The sequence below is a fragment of the Myxine glutinosa genome, chromosome 1 (assembly GCF_964187855.1).
Source record: "Myxine glutinosa chromosome 1, kmMyxGlut1.1, whole genome shotgun sequence".
Lineage (NCBI taxonomy): Eukaryota > Metazoa > Chordata > Myxini > Myxiniformes > Myxinidae > Myxine > Myxine glutinosa.
Genome location: NC_136261.1, coordinates 228,125,770 through 228,145,587, shown reverse-complemented (window position 1 = coordinate 228,145,587; position 19,818 = coordinate 228,125,770). Strand labels below are relative to the sequence as shown.

At 43.8% G+C, this 19,818-nt stretch overlaps 1 protein-coding gene across 6 annotated transcripts in view; it reads right to left on the bottom strand.

Annotated features, from left to right (window-relative positions):
- LOC137434734 (sodium- and chloride-dependent glycine transporter 1) overlaps positions 1 to 19,818 on the bottom strand; it is an 85,547-nt gene that overhangs the window by 14,358 nt on the left and 51,371 nt on the right. For all 6 annotated transcript variants that reach the window (XR_013624576.1, XR_013624577.1, XM_078784568.1 and 3 more), the window contains 2 exons: positions 17,870 to 17,979; positions 6,549 to 6,786 (listed from right to left, as the gene is read on the bottom strand). Coding sequence is in view for 4 of the 6 variants with exons in the window: in XM_078784568.1 (XP_078640694.1) it covers positions 6,549 to 6,786; positions 17,870 to 17,979 (348 nt within the window). In the remaining 2 variants the exon portion in view is untranslated. The remainder of the gene's footprint in view (positions 1 to 6,548; positions 6,787 to 17,869; positions 17,980 to 19,818) is intronic.

The window sequence follows — 19,818 nt, the reverse complement described above, 5'->3', positions numbered from 1 at the left end:
AGAGAGTGAGATGTAAAGAGAGTGAGATGTAAAGAGAGTGAGATGTAAAGAGAGAAAGAGAGAAAGAGAGAAAGAGAGAGGAAGAGAGAGAGAGAGAGTGGAAGAGAGAGAGAGAGAGTGGAAGAGAGAAAGAGAGAAAGAGAGAAAGAAGAGAGAGAGAAAGAGAGAAGAGAGAGAAAGAGAGAGAAAGAGAGAAAGATGAGGAGAAGAGAGGAAAGAGAGAGGAAGAGAGAGAGAGAGAGAGTGGAAGAGAGAGGGACAGAGTGGAAGAGAGAAAGAGAGAGTGGAAGAGAGAGGGAGAGAGTGGAAGAGAGAGAGAGAGAGTGAAGAGAGAGAGAGAGAGTGGAAGAGAGAGAGAGAGAGTGGAAGAGAGAAAGAGAGAAAGAGAGAAAGAGAGAGAATGAGAGAAAGAGAGAAAGAGAGAAAGATCGAAAGAGAGAAAAGAGAGAAAGAAGAGAAGGAAGAGAGAGAGAGAGATGGAAGAGAGAGAGAGAGAGGAAGAGAGAAAGAGAGAAAGAGAGAAAGAGAGAAAGAGAGAAAGAGAGAGAGAGAGAAAGAGAGAAAGAGAGAGAGAAGAGAAAGAGAGAGAGAGAGAGAGAGAGAGAGAGAAGAGAGAGAGTGGAAGAGAGAGAGAGAGAGAGAGAGTGGAAGAGAGAGAGAGAGAGAGAGAGAGAGAGAGTGAGAGTGAGAGTGAGAGTGAGAGTGAGAGTGAGAGTGAGAGTGAGAGTGAGAGTGAGAGTGGGAGAGAGAGAGAGGTGAGAGAGGAGAGAGCGAGAGAGAGAGAGAGAGAGAGAGAGAGAGTTTGCGCTATGTAAATGGGAGCTCCAGCGTTCTTCGTCTTGTTATATCTTGTTGAGCCAATTTAACTGTTCATTCAACACAGTACACAACACAGATTCATCAATAGGTGGCATATGAGAGGTACTTTTCTAAAGGTGGTTATTCAACACAGTATTTGTTGAAACTAGAATAAAATAAAGATAGGCAATACATTTTTTAAAAGCTATAAATATATGAAGTACTTGTGTAGTTAGGAGAAGACTGAGCAAGAAACCCAACATAGCCAAGGCCGCAGGAACCACAAATGTCTTTTTCATCCATTTTAATTGGTTTTGTTTTATCCCAAATCACTGCGGAGATAGTTTGCAGCAGGCAGATCTGAAAGACACAACTCCATGTTATATTATATGTTGTTGGTGAGGTCAATGAATGCCAGCTTGGGCCTCTAAAGAAGAGAAATTGTGCAGCAGATCCGTGAACCCCAAAAGGTGAAACACGCCATCCTTGGATTGAAGACTTTGTTAATCTGGCCTCAATATACAGTTTTTCATCAATAGGTGGCATTATGAGAGGTACTTCTTGCTGGTTTGATTGATAAATCAACAGTTTAATTTTTAATAGTAGTAGCTTTCCATTGAGGAAAGGGAGTTAATACCCCCATCAGCAAAGGTGGACAGAGGTTATGTTTTCACCTCTGTTTGTTTGTTCATTACTTGCAAAATCGAGGATTCTCAAGTATATTGGTTTGTCCTGGTCTATTAATTTGTCTGTCTGTCTGTCTGTCTAGCACCTACAATGTGGCATTTTTACTCTGACCTTCATGAAAACTTAAAACTTGGCCAAACAATGGGTGTGGAGAGGAATGAGGGGCAGGAGAAGATGCATAAAGGGTGGACAAGAATGATACAGAAGGAAACTCTCAGGAGGGAAAACTGGAAATTTGGAAGGAGGAGAATTGGGGTAGGTAAATGAGGGAAGAAAATATCATGGTTTTGGATTTGTGACAATCCGAGATGGTGGTGGAATAGTGTTCGAGAAGACCTGAAGGGAAGAATGAGATCGAAAAGATTGTGGAAGTTGATTCCATAGGCAGGAGAAAAGAGGAACAAAGAGTGGATGTGAGCAGTGATTCCTGGATTTAGGTCGTTTAACCAGAATGGGATTGATGGTGGACAGTGTGTGCTCTGCAGAAACCTGGGGGGCAGGGGGTGGAGGACAAAGCACAGAAGAGCAAAGGGTACAAGACCAGGAAGGAGGAAAGTAGAAGACGGAGAGACCACCGATCTGTCTACTTTGGCGAAGTGATAGGCCAATAGACTCAGCTTCACACGGGACTCAGCTTCCAATAATCTTGAAGCTTTCATTTCCACGGCATCAAACTGCGTAAGGTGTGAGGCAGGGTAGCCAGCCCAGAGGGGAGAGCATCAAGTTGCAGATGAAGGCCTTCTAGGTTGAAAGGCATTTAGGTCTGCCAAGGAAGGACTTTGTACAATGGAGGGATTCCTAGTCTGCAGCTGGCTTTGCTGTGGAGGCCAACTTTGAAATGTGGTTTGTCCTTGAAAGATCATGGCTGATAGTGAGATCGAGAAGTTTCAATGACTGAACTTCTGAAAGAGAATTGTTAAGAAAGTTAATTGGGCAGTGAGGCGTTGCCAGATGGTCCTTTTGGAAGAGAGATAGAGAGATAGAGAGATAGAGATAGAGATAGAGATAGAGAGAGAGAGAGAGAGAGAGAGAGAGAGAGAGAGAGAGAGAGAGAGAGAGAGATAGAGTGTGGATTTATCAGGGATCGAAAAACATTCCAAGTTTTTGACCATCTTGTGATTTTTTTCAAGGTCTGAAGAGAGAGAGAAGAGGCTGCAGCCTTCGTGTCTGAAGGATGACGGATGTCATGGCAGAGAGTGGAGTCATCAGCAATTAGACAGAGGATTTCCAGAGATTCAGAGACATCATTTATGAATATCCGGGAATAGGACTAGGGCCCAGAACACTTCCGGGGGGCAATCCAGCCTTCCCACGGAGAGGATATGAAGGGATTCGGTGAGTGCCACATGTTAGCTATGAGAGCTAGAGGAAATCAGTAAGCCATGTGTGGAGTTGGCCTTGGATGCCATAGCAGAGAGTTTCAAGAGTAAGGCAAGATGCATCAAAAGCACGAGATGTCCAGAGAACTGCCCTGATCTCATGTCTGACATTGAGCATCTTCATCCATTGTTGGATGAGTAGAAGCAGCATGTTCAGGTGGAGTGACCTGGTGTGAAACAAAATTGGTGATCTTGAGATGAGGTTGTTGGAAAAAAGGAAGGATTTCCTGACCTTGCTAATGATTCGAAGTAAGCCGATAGGTCTGTCATTGAGGGGATCGGTTTTTGCAATTTTTCTTAGGTCATTCCATCTCAATTCTCAAAGAGATGTCCATAAATGGTTCGTTGTGTATGGATGTCCATCGTCCATCAACTTTTTGCTATTTTTGCTACTCCCTCCTCATCACCAAGCAGATTGTTCTGAAACTTGACACATAAATACAGGAGAGTATATCTCACACTAACACTCAGGCCTTCCATTTTTCGGTTTTGGATCATGGGGGATACCAGGGGGGGAGGTTACCCCCCCCCTAAACTTTGGATCACTACTCGTACCTTATTTACCAACTGATTTCTCTGAAACCCTATACATATAAGGGTAATCCCCTAAAATCAGTAGAGGTCTGAACTCTGACCTGAACAGCTGAACGGGCACGAACACAACAGTCTAAAATAAGAAAACACAATGCAATATACTAATTAAATATCCCCAAAGAAAAACGAAATAAAAAGGAATGCTTTTCAGGAACTTTGCACTTTCTCATTCAAGCAAACATCTCATGCATTCGTCTCGCTTTTCTCTTTGTCAGACATGTTCTTTATTTGGCTGCATGTTTTTTCTCTTTGTTGGGTTGTTGGTTGTATGTTGTTGGTTGTTAAGTGTTGTTAAGTGTTGTTAAGTGTTGTTAAGTGTTGGTTCAAGTTGTATTCTTCGAATAGGGCGACACTTTCTTTGCAAACTAAACACGCAGCTTTCCCTGCTACATCCAAAAAGAAATATTTTGAAGTTCACTTCCTGTTAAACACTTGGTATTCAGCATCTACTTTTCTCTTCTTCGATAAACTCATGTTCGATAAACACCCACAGAAGTGCAATAAATACGAATTCCTGCAAAACTGTAAACTATGTAGCTCATTTTTGCGCCGCTTCCATGCTAAACCATGAGCCGCTATGATTAGCAACATAATCATAGCAACCAGTCATAGGCCCAAACCCAGCACGCAGACATTGCATTGTTTTGCTGCTGTACAAGGTTCACCGATAAAGTAAATTAAAAGTCCTGCAAATATGTTATTGCTTCAACTCTGTTTAAATAACCATTTTGATCAAAACGCAATGATCTGGCTTTTTTTTGTTTCATCTGGCCTCTGGGCGAAAGAATATAGTCTGGTCTGGGAACCATGGCGGGCCAGACACAAATAATATACGGGCCAGACACAAGGGGAGCCCACCCTTGATTTCGACCCCTTATACCTGTTAGACCGATTCCCTGTTTATCGTAAAAAAAAAAAAAAGGCGACAAACAGGGTTGGCGGCAGGAAGGGCATCCGGCCGTAAAACATTGCTTCAAAAAGGGGACCAAAAAACAACAACAACCACGGTCCCCGAAAAGGCCAACCCCCGGAATGGCCTCTAAACGGTGGGGTATACCTGTTAGACCGCTTTAGATGTACATCGCACAAACATATATGGAGTCTTCTTGCAATATAGAGACTATACATGTTTCAGCAAGTAATGTGCAATCTCTAGCCACCCAGAGGGTCGGTACTCTGCTAGAATATAGAATAGAATGATCGTTTTAAGGCCATTTTCCCCGCTAGAGCGGGGGTTAGCCTTGCGGGCCCCATGACAATCATGGTTCCCTGTTTGAGGCAATGTTTTTATGGCCAGATGCCCTTCCTGACGCCAACCCTTGGTCACGCTCTTACGATGCGCAAGGATACAGTGTGCCTATTTTAAACCGGGGTACACACCGTGATCATTCATCCCAGCAAGCTGGTACTCGATTTGCCGACCTCGGTAGGATGACAGGCTGAGTCAACCCCCCTGGCGTTAATTCAGCGATCGACCGGGATTCGAACCCAGGATCCTAGGATCCCAAGCCGGCACGCTGACCGCTAAGCCAACACCAGGCTTGAATTGGTACTCTGCTAGGTTGAACTGAAATTGCATATTGGGTCACTCAATTGGTTCACCAATAAAACATAGAAGCATACTATTTTTGAGGACAAAAGCACAAAGGGTCAAAGGTCAAAGTCGCATAAAATCATCCATTTTCATCCTATTAACTAACACCTGGTGTTGGGGTTGACTCAGCCTGTCATCCTTCTGAGATCGGCAAAATGAGTACCAGATAACAGGTTATGGAAAGGCATTGCATCAGCGGCAGATGCGCCCACAGAAAAATGATGCAACCAGCAGCCGGGTGGCTGCACACGAACCACCACCCATCCTATTAACTTTAAACTTTAAACAGGATTTACATATGGAGCACAGACCTGGTTCACCAATAATCAGAACAATCGATTTATCCTTTTTGACATGTCAATGGTTTCCATGACAACAATTGCACCCCCATTATAATCAAATGAGTCTTTTGTGAATTGATTATTACCACACCTCACTAATTTTTCAAGATATCCAATTTAAACTTACACAGTTTATTTGTATGTGCTGAATGCGTAGTATATGTGAGGAAATTTGGACACACTTTGTCAAATGTCAAGTCAAGGCCATCCGACACATGTAAAATACATATTAGGCCGCATTTAGAAAATGTATCAACCAAATTTGTTATGCATAACATTCAATCATGGAAAACACTCGATAGGTCAGATTTTCGAAATTACCAAATTTCTGTTTCCATGGCAACTATTGTTTATTTGGATTTCGCATGTATCGTGCTATGCAAGACATGTTTCTTGTTTGTTTGTCGGGCTGTGAGAAAGATATCTCAAAAATATATGGACGGATTCGGACGAAACATGGTGGACAGCTTGGGTGTGTGACAACGATGAATTGATTTAACTTCAGTGAAGATCCGGATGCGATAATTTTTGGATTTCATAAGTGATTCTTCGCAATGGAGAGATAGGGCCTAAAACGATATGTAGCACGATACTGTATTTCAAAATGTTGTGGACCAGTTATGACAAAACTTGGTGGATGAGTTGGGTTGGTGACAAGAATAAGCCGATTAGATTTTGGTTAAGGTACGGATGCAGATCCAGCCCATCAGTGGGATACATAACCTAAACTGTTCGGCCTGGTGGAGGTATTCTCCCTACAGAGTGCCATTTCCAGTTATGTAATGCAATATTGTCTGGATCATTTAAATTAGACAGAGTGGGTATCAGCCTATTATCTGAGTGTTTGTTCCTATCTCAAAAAAAAAGCAGATAAGATTCTCAGTTCTCAAATTCTCAGATAGCACATCAAGTTGTTTATTGTGTCTATATCCTTATCATTCACCTGATGTAAATGCAAACTTTTTCGTGAGCCTTAGACATTGCAGAAAGATAACGGTAACATTAAATCACAACAAAGTTAAACACAAAATATGCTCATTTGGCTGGTATTGTGTCTCTGGTCTATAATGGCATTTTCCCAAAATTTTCCAAGTATTTGGTGCCTTCCACAACTACTTGTTATTTCCGATTTCATTTTATTTGTGTATTACCCACCTGCGTAGCAAGACCCTGCATTGTTGTAGAGAGAAAGAAGAGCACGGTGTAAAGGCGTGGTGTACCCGTAACGGAAGCTGCTGCAGGGAAGGAGATGAAAATGACTTCTGATCCACTCCCGATCAGTTCAACAACCTCCAAAGATAAGGCTTTACCAAGGATACCAAGAGAGGCTGCCACAACAAAGCCTGGACAAAGGCTGCCAAAAATGTTTGCCAGCATCACCAGTACAGTATCCCTGCAGTGCGCAAATATGATTTAATGGTATACAAAGGATGAATAAAATAATTAAGAAAAATACAAAATTGAATTCAACACATCAAAAGGTGAGCACCAAATACCTGATATTAATAACAAAACATCACTTCCTAGTAAGGGTGTGTGTAATACATACACATACACATACACACACATATATATATATATATATATATATATATATATATATATATATATATATATATATATACATACATATATATATATATATATATATATATATATATATATATATATACTAGCAGAAGTACCCGGCGTTGCCGGGCGGGGGAGGGGAGGGGAACGGGGAGGAGGGGAGGAGAGGGGGGAGGGGGAGGAGGAGGGGAGGGCAGGGGGGGGGAGAGGGGAGGGGAGGGGAGGGGAGGGGGGAAGGGGAGCAGTCAGAAGTGGAAGCTCTTTTACAGAGAATTTATATCTTAAAGGGGAGGGGGGGGAGGGAAGGGGAAGGGCAGGGGGAGGGGAGGAGAGGGGGGAGGGGGAGGAGGAGGGGAGGGCAGGGGGAGGAGAGGGGGGGGGAGGGGAGGGGAGGGGAGGGGGGAAGGGGAGCAGTCAGAAGTGGGAGCTCTTTTACAGAGAATTTATATCTTAAAGGGGAGGGGGGGAGGGAAGGGGAAGGGCAGGGGGAGGGGAGGGGTAGGGAAGGGACAGGGAGGGGGAGGGGAGAGGAGGAGGGGCGGGGAGGGTGAGGGGAGAGGAGGAGGGGTGGGGAGGGTGAGGGGAGAGGTGGGGAGGAGGGGAAGGCGAGGGGGAAGGACGGGGAAGGGTGGGGAGAGGAGGAAGGGGAGCAGTCAGAAGTGGCAGCTCTTTTACAGAGAATTTATATCTTAAAGGGGAGGGGAGGGGAGGAGTGGAAGGGGAGGGGGGGGGAAGAAGAGGGGGAGGGGAGGGGGGGAAGTGGAGGGGAGGGGGGGAAGGAGGGGGGAAGGAGGGGGGAAGGAGGGTGGAAGGAGGAGGGAAGGGTGGGGGAAGGGTGGGGGAAGGGTGGGGAGAGGGGGGGGGAAGGGGTAGGGGAGTGGCTCACGTTTCTTAATGAATGTGGCTCACATTTCTGAGTTAAGTGTGATTCCGATCAGGATTAAGAAGAAGCCATACTACCAAATTCGTACACTTCCGGAATTGCTTGATTTATTTGTATTCAAATGTCTGGTAATTGTTTTGTATTTATTTATGCGAATGTGTACTTGCATATAACTGTCATTCATTTAAAAAGGCTTCGGCACTATTGAGCGATTTTTTTTTGGTTTTACTTTTTTTAAATTTCAAAAAAACGAATTTTTTTTTTCAATATTTTTTTTTGCCTAAAACACTCCCAGGCACTCACTGACGAACCTCTGAAAGTTTGATGAAGATCCGTTCAGCCATCTCTGAATAAAACGCGGACACACACACAGACAACTCGCGTTCATATATATATAAATCGGGATTTAAATTTAATTCAAAAATTGATCCAGACGTCTATTCTCTTTCAAACATTCAAACCGACAGAGGTAGTTATTTATCACAGCTTCTGTAGAATTTTCACTCTTTTACTCAACTCCGTTTCGCTGTTATTTGGTGGAGCAAAAAGTCAACTGAGCTTTATAGATATTTGTGTGTATATATATATGTATATGTGTACACACACACACACACACACACACACACACACACACACACACACACACACACACACACACACACACACACACACACACACACACACACACCGCAGATGCATTCCCTCAAAAGTGCGACAAATATCAAAACGACGAAAATCAAAGTATTTTTTTATGTCTCCACCCCCAACGGTGGCCCGAGGCATTGTTTTCGGGTTGTCCGTCCGTCCATCCATCCATCCGTACGGGCTAAACCTCGTTTTTCTCAGCAACCACATGGCTGATCGTGACGAAACTTTCAGTGTAGGAGTGACACCTATGCAGAATGTCTTTATAATTGTGATGTCATAGGTCACGTGGTATGGCAGCCACCTTAGATTAAACGCAAATAATAAAAAATATATTTCTCGGAAACCGCTGAATGGAAAAATTTGAAACTTGGCACATTGTCAAGTACTCCCAATGCGGAACAAAAGCATGACAATGATGACATCATAGGTTAAGTGGTATACCAGCCAAAAATGTTAAATAATCGAATTCCTTATCCTAAAAATCTGAATTTGCATGCACATGATCTATGACTGATTTGTATTGAAATATTAAATTTATGACATCATAGGTCACATGGTTTGGCAACCATATTGGATTTAACCTAAAACCTTAAAAAAACATCTTCTCCCAAACCACCAAATCGATTGACTCAAAACTTTACATGTGTCATTGACTAGGCATTGTGATTAAAAGTTGATCATGAAAATATCATTGGTCACATGGTGTGGCAGCCATATTGGATTGAAGGAAAATATTAAATAATTATATCTCTTAAACCACTTACCCTATGGATGCTAAATTTTACAAATATCATCCAACAGCACTGTTGCATATCATTTTAAAATGATGATGTCGTAGGTCACGTGGTTTGGCAGCCATCTTAAATAGAAAAACGAAGCTTATCCGATCATCTTCAGGGGTATCTTACTATAATTCACCAAATGTCTGTCCATCCGTCCGTCCGTCTGTCTGTCTGTCTGTCTGTTCGAAGGTACCGTAAAAACTGATGAACCGATCGCAAAGATATTTTGGGTGGATAATCCTGGGATCTCCAGGAGTAAAATAGGCTATTTAGTTTTCCCAATTTCAGCTTTGGTCTCCAGCATTCTCAGGTTTGGACTCCCACATAACAATCGCGTTCGCATGACGTTCATTGTTCTCATTGTGACGATGTTGTTTTCCTGGGTGCGCGCACAAACGGCTGCACCGATCGCTGCACAGCTGCACCTGCCACGATCAGGACATGGGCTGAATCCCTGCCTGAGAGAATTCTAACCCATTTCAACTGAAGGAAACACGTATCAGGAGTACATACGACATAGCGATTGTGAACACGATTATCGATCACGATTCACGACCACGATCATAGTGTATCGATCACTGTGGGACATTTGGTGAATTATAGTATGATACTGTTTAGATTTTGATGACTTACCTGTGATATGATTTAACGGATGTTTATATTAATCGTTTAAAATAAAAAAAGGCTTCAATTTCTGATATTTTACCTTTTCATTTGGGCTTCCCAATTGAAGCCCCGCCCGTAGGGCGGGTACCGTTGCTAGTATCTGAAATTTCACAAATGTGATCCCCGACACATACATATGCAGAGTGTACATTTTAAAGGTCATATGTCACGTGGTGTGTCAGCCATATTAGCTTGAAAGCCAATATTTTTTAAAATCCCTTCTCTGAAACCACTTCACCGATCGATGTGAAACCTGCCATGGCTGGTGAAAATGTGATAATTGAAAACAGCTGAAGGGATTTAAATCAAACTTGTTTATTTTTAGGACAGTGAATGAGGGCATCTACCCATTGTGGGACTATGCGGAGGCATATTGGCGACACAGTCGCATTGCTTTAGTTTCTCAAAAGAATGAATGGAATAAGCACGGGATGCATTCCTAATGTCACCACTTCAGGTATTATATTTTGCTTTTTTATGCCTCCACTGACAAAGTCGCATGAGGCATTATGTTTTCAGGTTGTCCGTCCGGCTGTCCGTCCGTCCATCCGTGATAGGTTTTCGTTACCGCTTGAGAACAGCTAAAGGGAGCTTAGTCAAACATGGCGCAGGTATGTATAATGAGGTAAAGATGAACTGATTAGATTTTGGGGTTCCCAAGGTCAAAGGCCAAAGGTCATGTCAGGTAAAAATGTGCCAACTTGGGCACAGCTGAATGGATTTAAATCAAACTTGATACAAGTATTATAACGATGTAATAATGTGGGCGGAGGCGTATCAGTCGACGTCGCGACGTCGAAGAATTCCGTTCTAGTTACCTATGATTTGATCCTTTTTTGATTAAAAACAGTTATATTCAAGTACACATATGTATAGATAAAATAAAAAACAATTACCAGATTTATTTAAATAAAAATAAACCTCTTCCAGAAGTAGTCAAAGTTGGTGGCACATCTTTTTCTTCCTACTTCTAAAACGAAAGGTCTGGCTTTTAAAATGACATAAGTGTGAGTTGAGATGACGACCTATTTGTGAAACGACATGGAAAGGGTTGATGTAAACCGGGGTGCTACTTTATATACACAGTAATACCTCAATTAGCGTTGCCCCATAGAACGCTGATTCGTTATAGAGCTCTGTCCTGGAAAATGTTTTTACGAAAAAAACAAAAATGAAAACCATCCATAAACACGCCATGCTCGCCGAACAAACGCACCCACCACCATCGTTTGGATGCGCCTACAATGAGCCAATCAGGCAGAAGTGGGTCATGCATTACACTTGGCTACATTGATCATTAGAACAGTTCTTTTTTTTCTTTTTTTTTGTATACATAATCGATGCTCGTGAAAGAGCTAACATTTATCACACAAACAAATCAGACAAACAAACAAACAAAGTATATAAAAAGGGGAGCGGTAGACAAGATGAGGAGAGAAGGGGAAGCACATAAACACAACATTTGAGAGCAGGGACATCGGGAATGTGAGGGAGGGAGAGGGCTTGGGGCGAGGCCGCATGGGAAGGGGGGGGGGGAGGGGTGGGTGGGACAAGTATAAACACAAGGACACCAAGGACTTCCAGGAAAGAAGTTGGTATTTCAAAAAAGTGGATTTGGGGTGAAATTAGCGGGGGTAGAAAAGATCAAGGTTTTGGATGGGGGAAGATAAGAGATGGTGGTGAACAGCTGTTTTAAAGACCTGGAGGGAGGAGTGGGATTGAAGAGAGTGAGGGAGTTTGATCCAGAGGTGGGAGAAAAGAGGAATGAAAGAGTGAAGGTGAGCAGAGAGCCGAGATTTTGGCAGTTTAACCATAAGAGGGTTGCAGGCAGATCTTGTGCGACCTGTAGGAATATTTGGGGGACAGAGCCCAGAGAGAGCTGGAGGAGCAAGGCCGGAGAGGAGTCGGTAGAAGACAGAAAGACCACCAACCTGCCTGCGGTGAGTGAGTGAAAGGCCCTCGGAGGTAGCTTCGTCACAGGAGATTCCAATGATTCTGAACGCTTTGGTTTCAACAGCGTGAAGACGAGCTAGGTGTGAGGCAGGAGCACCAGCCCAGAGGGGAGAGCAGTATTCCATTGAGCTGCGGATGAAAGCGTTGTATGTGGTGAGGAGCTCAGGTGTGCCAAGGAAGGACTTCGCACGACGGAGGATGCCCAGTCGGCGACTGGCTTTGGAGGCCAGATTTGAAATGTGGTTTTCCCAGGAAAGATCATGGCAGATAGTGAGACCCAAAAGCTTGAGTGACAGAACTTCTTGGAGAGGATTATTCAGAAAGTGGATGGGAGGGTTGTCCAGTCGGTCTTTTCTGAGAGACATCGTAAAAGTGTGAGATTTGTCAGGATTGAAAGACATGTTCCACTTGTTTGCCCAGTCTGTGATTTTGTCCAGGTCTGCAGAGAGTGAGGAGGCTGCAGACTGCCGATCTGAGGGATGAGGAATGGAGCGGCAGAGAGTGGAGTCATCAGCCAAGAGAGAGAGAGGATTTTCAAGAGAGTCGGAGAGATCATTGATGAAGACCAGAAAAAGCACAGGGCCCAGAACACTGCCTTGGGGAACTCCAGCCTGAACAGGAAGAGGAGATGAGAGAAACCCATTCAGGGCCACACGTTGCCTATGACTCGAGAGGAAGTCCGCCAGCCATGCGTGGAGATTTCCATGGATACCAAAGGAGGAGAGTTTGGTGAGCAGAGCGGGGTGCCAGACCGTATCGATGGCACGTGATATGTCGAGGGAGACGGCTCTAATTTCCTGTTTGGCATTGAGGACCTCCATCCATTGTTGAGACAGCAGAAGCAGCATGTCCAGAGTAGAGTGACCTGGTCTGAAACCAAATTGATGATCAGAGATCAAGCCATTGGAGAAGAGAAAGGATTTCATATCCGAAGCAATGATGGATTCCATCACTTTGCTGATAATTGGGAGAAGGCTGATTGGTCTGTAGTTGCTAGGATCTGTTTTTGCACCTTTTTGTGTAAAGCGGTGATGTTGGCTGATTTCCAAGCAGATGGCAGATGACCTTGAGCAAAAGAGAGGGTGAAGAGGACAGAGAGAGGGAGTGAAAGAGCTTCAGTGCAGGATTTTAGGACCCGTGGGCTAATGCCGTCTGGGTCCAGTTGCAGAATCAGAATCGAGGTTTGACAGAAACTTCTCCACCTTGTCAGGAGAGAAGGACACAGAATCCAAGAGCTGCTGGGCTTGACTGGGTAAGGTGGGTACAGAGAGAGATGGGTTTGGGGACACAATATTTTGAGGCAAACACAGAGTTTAGGCATCAGCCTTTTCATGTGCGGAGTCAGCTGTGTAGCCATTCGAGGTAAGGGAGGGGATGGAAGGGGAACAAACACCAGAAACAGATTTGACCAGACGCCACCAGGATTTGGAAGAGGGAGACAGGTTTGAGAGTTCAGTCTTGAGTGTGGAGAGATATTGTTTCCTGGCTCTCCTGAGGGTAGACAACACTTGTTCCGAGCTTTGTGAAAGGAACTGAGATTGCCTTCAGTTGGATTAGCCTTCCAAGAGGCAAAGGCAAGTTGTTTCATGGCAACTGCCTCACCACAAGATTCTGTGTACCTTGGACGGGAGGAAGGGTATGGCAACTGAAGACAAGATGGGATAAATCTGTCCATGAGAGAGAGCAATTTTCTTTGGAAGAATTCCCAGGATGAGTTGATGTCAGAGGCCGTGGAGATGGGAGACCAGTCTAGGTGATTGATGACTGCCTGAAGACCGTGCCAGTCGGCCTGAGTGAAATGCCAGACTCGTCGGCGCTGAGGAGGCTCTCTGAGAATGGTCAGAGAGATGTCCACTTTAACAAGCATTTGATCAGATGAGCCGATTGGAGCAGAAGAAGAGCAGCAGACATTTGCAGGGAAGTTAGTCATAACCAAGCCTGGAAGAGATGATGTTCCGTTCACTGAGATCCGGGTCGGGAAATTGACAGATTGTGTCATTCCCAATGAGTCGCAGAAGTCCTTTGCTGAGGTGCCATGGCTGGTGAGAGAGGTACCCACACTCAGCCAGCTGGCATGATGACAGTTGAAGTCACCACATATGAAGAAGTGAGAGTTGGGATGAGTGGATAGAAGTTGGTCCATGTTGTCAGACAGGGAGATGTTAATTGAGTCATCACTGTTTGGTGGATGGTACAGAACACATATGAACAAAAGGTGGGAGCAGAGGGGAAGCCGTAGCCAGAGATACTCCTGGGGGTGTGGTGGAGAGAGGGCAGTGCAGGGAGAGTGAGGAAGAGAGTTTTTGATAAAAATAGCAACCCTGCCACCAGGACGAGGCTCAGGTTTATCATACCGGAGGAGGGAGTAACCAGGAAGATAAATTGAGGAATCAGAGACATCTTGAAGGAGGAAAATTTCTGTTAAGCAGATTAAGTCTGGTTTGTCTGAAGCAACCTGTATGGAGAGATCAATCAGATTTGAGTGAAGGCCCTGGATGTTTGAGGTCCATACCGTTAAGGAAGAGGGAGGCAGAGCATTGGATACAGGACAGGACAGGGGAGGGGTATGGAAAGATGAGGGAGGAGAGTGGGAGGTCGGGAGAGATGTTGACAGTGTGTCGGAGATTGCAGGAAAGCTTGGAGAAGGGAAAGGATGAGGAGGGCAAAAGGTTTGATGGTGATGGGATGAGGCACCGTGAGGTGTTGTTTGAGGAGTGGCAGAGTGAAGTCAAAGGTTGGAGGATGTGGAGATATGAGTTGGAAGGGAAAGGAAGTGGGGAGGAGGCAGCTTTATGGAGGAGTTAAGAGGCAACTTTGAGGAGGAGGGTGAGAGGGGAGAATGGAAGAAAAATTACGAGGCGGGAGTTTTGAAGGGGTGGGGTGAGGGGGAAATTGGAGGAGGTGGGGTGAGGGGGGGAAATTGAGGGGGAGTGGTGAGCAGGGAGATTTGAGGGAGAGGGGTGAGGGGGGAATTTGAGGGTGAGAAGTGAGTTGGGAGTTTTGAAGAGGAGGGGTGGGTTGGGAGTTTTGAAGGAGAGGGGTGAGGGGAGAGATTTGAGGGGGAGGGGTGAGTTAGGAGTTTTGAAAGTTTTGAATGATTAAAGAAAATCGAACATTTGTTGCAGACTGTGTTGAGATATTCAAATCAAATTTTTTTTTGTATTTAAGACATCAAACAAAGGGTAAGAGGTTAGGGAAAATGTATGGGGTGAAAAAAAAATCCAGAGAGAGATCGAACGTGAATAACGAATCGAACGTGAATAACAAAAGACCATACGACGCGACTGGACAGGCCTCGAGGCTAACCAGGCCCCAAAAACACGAACGACCAAACAGACTGACTTATACACAATTGTGCACGAAATGCAAAACACGATCAAACCAGAAATACAGTAGACACAAACACAGCAAAACAAAATATTAACTTTGAGAAAAGAAAAAAAACTTAACTTTGATTGACGTGGATGAGCCAGACGACACACAACCTCACCTGGGGAACCGGAAACGGAAATGATGAATCGGAAACGGCTTTGTACTCGAAGTATAAATACAGGAAGCATCCTAACTAATCTTGGTAATGACTAACATTCTTGCTGATGTCTCCTGTACTGTTCTTCCACTGCCCCAATTGGTTTGTCTGATCACGTGCTTGTGAGAGTCAACATCACCCTGGTTATTTTCAGAGCCGCCTCAGCGCCGGCAAGTCTGGCAGTTCACTCAGGCTAACTGGCATGGACAAGCTGCCATCGCTGTTCAGGTCTGGTCTTCTATCTCCACCACCCTTGATATTAACTCAGCCTGGAATTTCTTTCACAGAAACATGCTCTCTCTCATGTGCAGCTTCATCCCATCTCATCTCATCTACAGTTTATATCCATTTCCTCCCCCATGATACACCAAATCCTACAGTGAGACAATTGCCTGGAAACAACTCGCCTTATCTTCCTGGAAGTTAAATCCGACCTAAGGCAACCTCAGGTCATTCCAAAAAAACTCGCAAGTGAGTGTCCACTGCAAGGAGAGCCAAAAAGAACATCTGGCCAACTTCAAGGCTAAACTTTCAAACTAGTTTCCTTCCAAAAAGACCTGATTGCACCTTGTGAAATCTGCCTCTGGAATATGCTCCCGGCCATCCGTTCTCTCACTTCATATGATACCACAGCCGACTCTGCTCATGAGAAGGCCAAATGCCTAAATTCTGTGTTTGCTTCCAAATCATGTGTCCATATTGCTTGCTCTCTATACCCACCCTACCCAACTGCTCCTGGACTCTGTCTTTTTCACCTGCGAAGGGAAGGGTAAGAGGTTTCTGGCAACACTAGACTCTGACTCTGCAACTGACATGGATGGCATCAGTGCACGCATCATAAAAAAAACCCCACCCCGCAACTCTTGCACATCCTCTTTCCACTCTCTTGACCCTATAATGTGTTCGAGGTGATCTTACATCTGCTTGGAAGTCAGCCAACATCACCGCATTACATAAACCAGAAATCAACTCAAAATGCAAACCCTGTCTGCATCTGCTTTGTATTCAAAGTAAACTTGACAAAAAGAACAGCTAAATCTTTTAAAGTTATTATTAATTTATGTTCACCATTTTCTCAAAATAATGATTTGTTTAAAATGTGATTACAAAACATGGAATGATAAAAAACATTGTGGCCTAGGTGGACACAATGAAGCTCAATGGTAAATAAATGAAGAAACACGGAAGACATAAAAAAAACAGGCCAAATCATGCTGCGTGAGCGGATGGGTTGGAAAGGTGCAAAAACGGATCCCTTAACTACAGACCTGTCAGCTTCCAATCCAAAATAATTATTTCCAATCATCAGCAAGGTCATTCATACCATCATTGCAGTTGACGTCAAATTATTCCTTTTCGTCAACAGTCTGATCTCTGACCATCAGTTTGGATTCAGACACAGTCACTCTACCTTGGACATGCTGTTGCTGCCCTCCAAATTATGGATGGAGGCCCTCAATCTCAGACATGAGATCAGGGTCATCTCTCTGGCCAATCAAAACATTTCCCACAGTATGGCACCACTGCCTTGCTGTGATCTGCAACTCTCTGTGGCAACTCTCTGATCTCTGATCTGCAACGCATTTATCAACTTCAGCTACTCTTGGAGCCAATGTGTGGCTCTCAATGGGATAATTTCATCTCCTCTCCCTGTCAAGGCCGGAGTTCACCAAGGGAGTGTCTTTTGCCCAATCATATTCCTAATGTGCATCAATTTTTGCCATGGAAACCAAGGCCTTCAAAATCATTGGTATCTCTCACGATGAAGCGGACTCTCTGGGCCGACTACGTTCACAGTGCAGACAGGTCAGTGGGGGTCTCTGTCTTCTGCCACCTCCTTTCTGTTATTGTACTTTCTGCCCTTTCCATGGTATGCCACCCTCATATCCCCTCCAGGTTTCTGCAGGGTACACATCATCTTCCAGTATCCCACTTCTGGTGAAACTCCCAAAATCCAGACTCACTGCTCACCTCCACTCATTCGTTCCTCTTTTTCCTGCCTGTGGAAAAACTTCCTCGGTCTGTCCAATCTCATTCTTCGCTCTAGGGCTTCAAAGGACAGCTGTTCACTACAATCACATATCATGTGATTGCCGTGAACTCCCATAATGTTTTCTACCCCCATTAACCATCCCATAGTCCACCTCTTCCTGAGTATCCAGACTTTCCTTCCACGATTGCACGTTTGCAACAGAATCTATCCTGTTCACCTCGGGCCTCCTTCCCTTGCTATCTTTTTTCCTCAGGTCCTTTATTCGTCCAAGTTTCGCTTAATTTTGTTCCTCCACCCACTTGTTGGTGTGTACTTTTCCAACCCACCGCCCCCCCCCCCCCCAAAGAGCACAGTGGTCTCCTTTCCATAGTTCTTTTTTTGTTCAGTTACATCCTAGTCCATTCTGTGTTCTAGCTCCTCCACAAGCCTAGACTGTATACAAAAAGGCCTCACCTGCGAAGATTTTCTCTATGATTGTCCTTCCTGTATGTTGCCAATGTGAGGTGCACTCCCCAACATAGACCCAGGCTGTGCAGCACCTCCTGTCCAGCCACTGGCCATACCTGTAGAATTATGTGGACATTGGTACGGAGGGGGAGTGAAAATGGGACTCGATGATTTACTGTGAATTACACTCAGGAATGGAGCCCCTGACCAACTCTCGTAAAAAGCAATAAATTGTACAAGTCCCTCAAAATAATATGAAAATGCTGTTTTCAAGTATTTTAAAAACAATAGTTTAAAAAATAAATCATGACATCAACAGAACAGATGTAAAAATAATACGGAAAAAGAATTAACTAAAAGTTCATAGAACACCTTACCATGCGCAGTGTTGAGCAAAACGACATAGGAACGGTCATTTCAACTCTTGCTTTGCATCTCTAAGCACGGTCTATATTATAATTATTTGTGAACATTGAAGAACAGGCACGATGGCAACCAAACGAAAACGATGGGTCAAACAGAGCAGTCCAGCGATGAAACTTCTGAAAACTCTTCTCAGATAAACTGACGATTTTGGAACGATCTTTGAGAAGAATATGCACTGAACAAACATGTTTTGAACAAAGTTTGCTCTGTCGGTGCATCACTAGGTGCCACAATTTGTCTGAATCTCACTGTTACTATTTGAGACACCCGGCAAATTTGATTGATAAATTTTGCCTAAGTACTGCTAAACTGAAGGTTTTTGGAAGTGCATCAAAGTCGATTTGTGTTCAAGAATTTTCAAATATGTAATTAAATTGAAGTAAAATAAAAGCTTTAAAAGCTGTAAAAAAAACAACAACAAATACATTGAATCAGAGGTTGAACACCGTTGATGCACCATCTTTTACACTTTATTCAAAGCTAAATTAGTTATTCTTGCCCGTTGTTTGTGTCCTTTATGACGTTCCTAAAAACAGTACGGTTCCTGTTTGGAATGATTTTCAATTTTGCTTAACTGTCGGACAAGCCGACAAAGTAAAAAATTGCCTTACTCCTCTCTGCACATGCACAATCGGAAGGAGATCCCATACAATTTGCCAATTCAGAGCCAAAGTACTGCTAAACTGCAGGTTTATGTAACATAAGGTTAAAAGTAAACAGAAGGTTTAACACACAGTGTTAAAAATATATAATTCACTTTAAATTAGGTAATTCCTTGATCATAGAAAGAGACTGATACACAGAAAGAGTGACCAAAATGCTTAACCCTGTTTTGTGATACGCCCGTGCGGTAATAGCGTGCAAATATGACAGCTGACTAGACTATGCACTCTTTTACAATCACAAATCACAAAAAACAAACAGTTGCAGGTTAATAAGAGCAAATGCTTCTGCATGAACAGTTTTATCCCTGTCGACAGGATAATTTAAACCATTTCAATATCTCCAAAGGGTTGAAAATGTATGGATCAAACTGTGATGTTTTCTTGTTTTCAAAGTTTTGTTCCAAAGGCTCTTTGCAGATCATTACTGAACTCCAGACACCTTCCAACTGTAGTTCGTTTGTGGTAATATTCCCAGGGATAGTTAAGATCTCTGTTTGTTCTTTTTTAACATTTCCATTGCTCCAATTACCACTGATACAATTTCAGCGCTCTTCAGCTTACAAGATATTTTCACTTCATTTTTACTCTCGCCAGAGGAGAGGGTATTGCATCGAGTCTGTTAGTTTGTATGTCTGTCTGTTTGTTTGTTTGTCCGCACAGAATAAATATGATTTTCTCTGCAACCGTTGGTCCGATTGACAGGAAATTTGTCAGAAGGCCAACAGTCTCTGCAGCACTTCACAAAACTCTAAGCTTTATGGGAGAGTGGCCAGATGAAAGCCACTCCTGAGAAAAAGGCAAATGACAATGTCTGGAGTTTGCAAAAAAGCACGTGAAAGATTCTGAGAGCATGAGGCAAAAGAT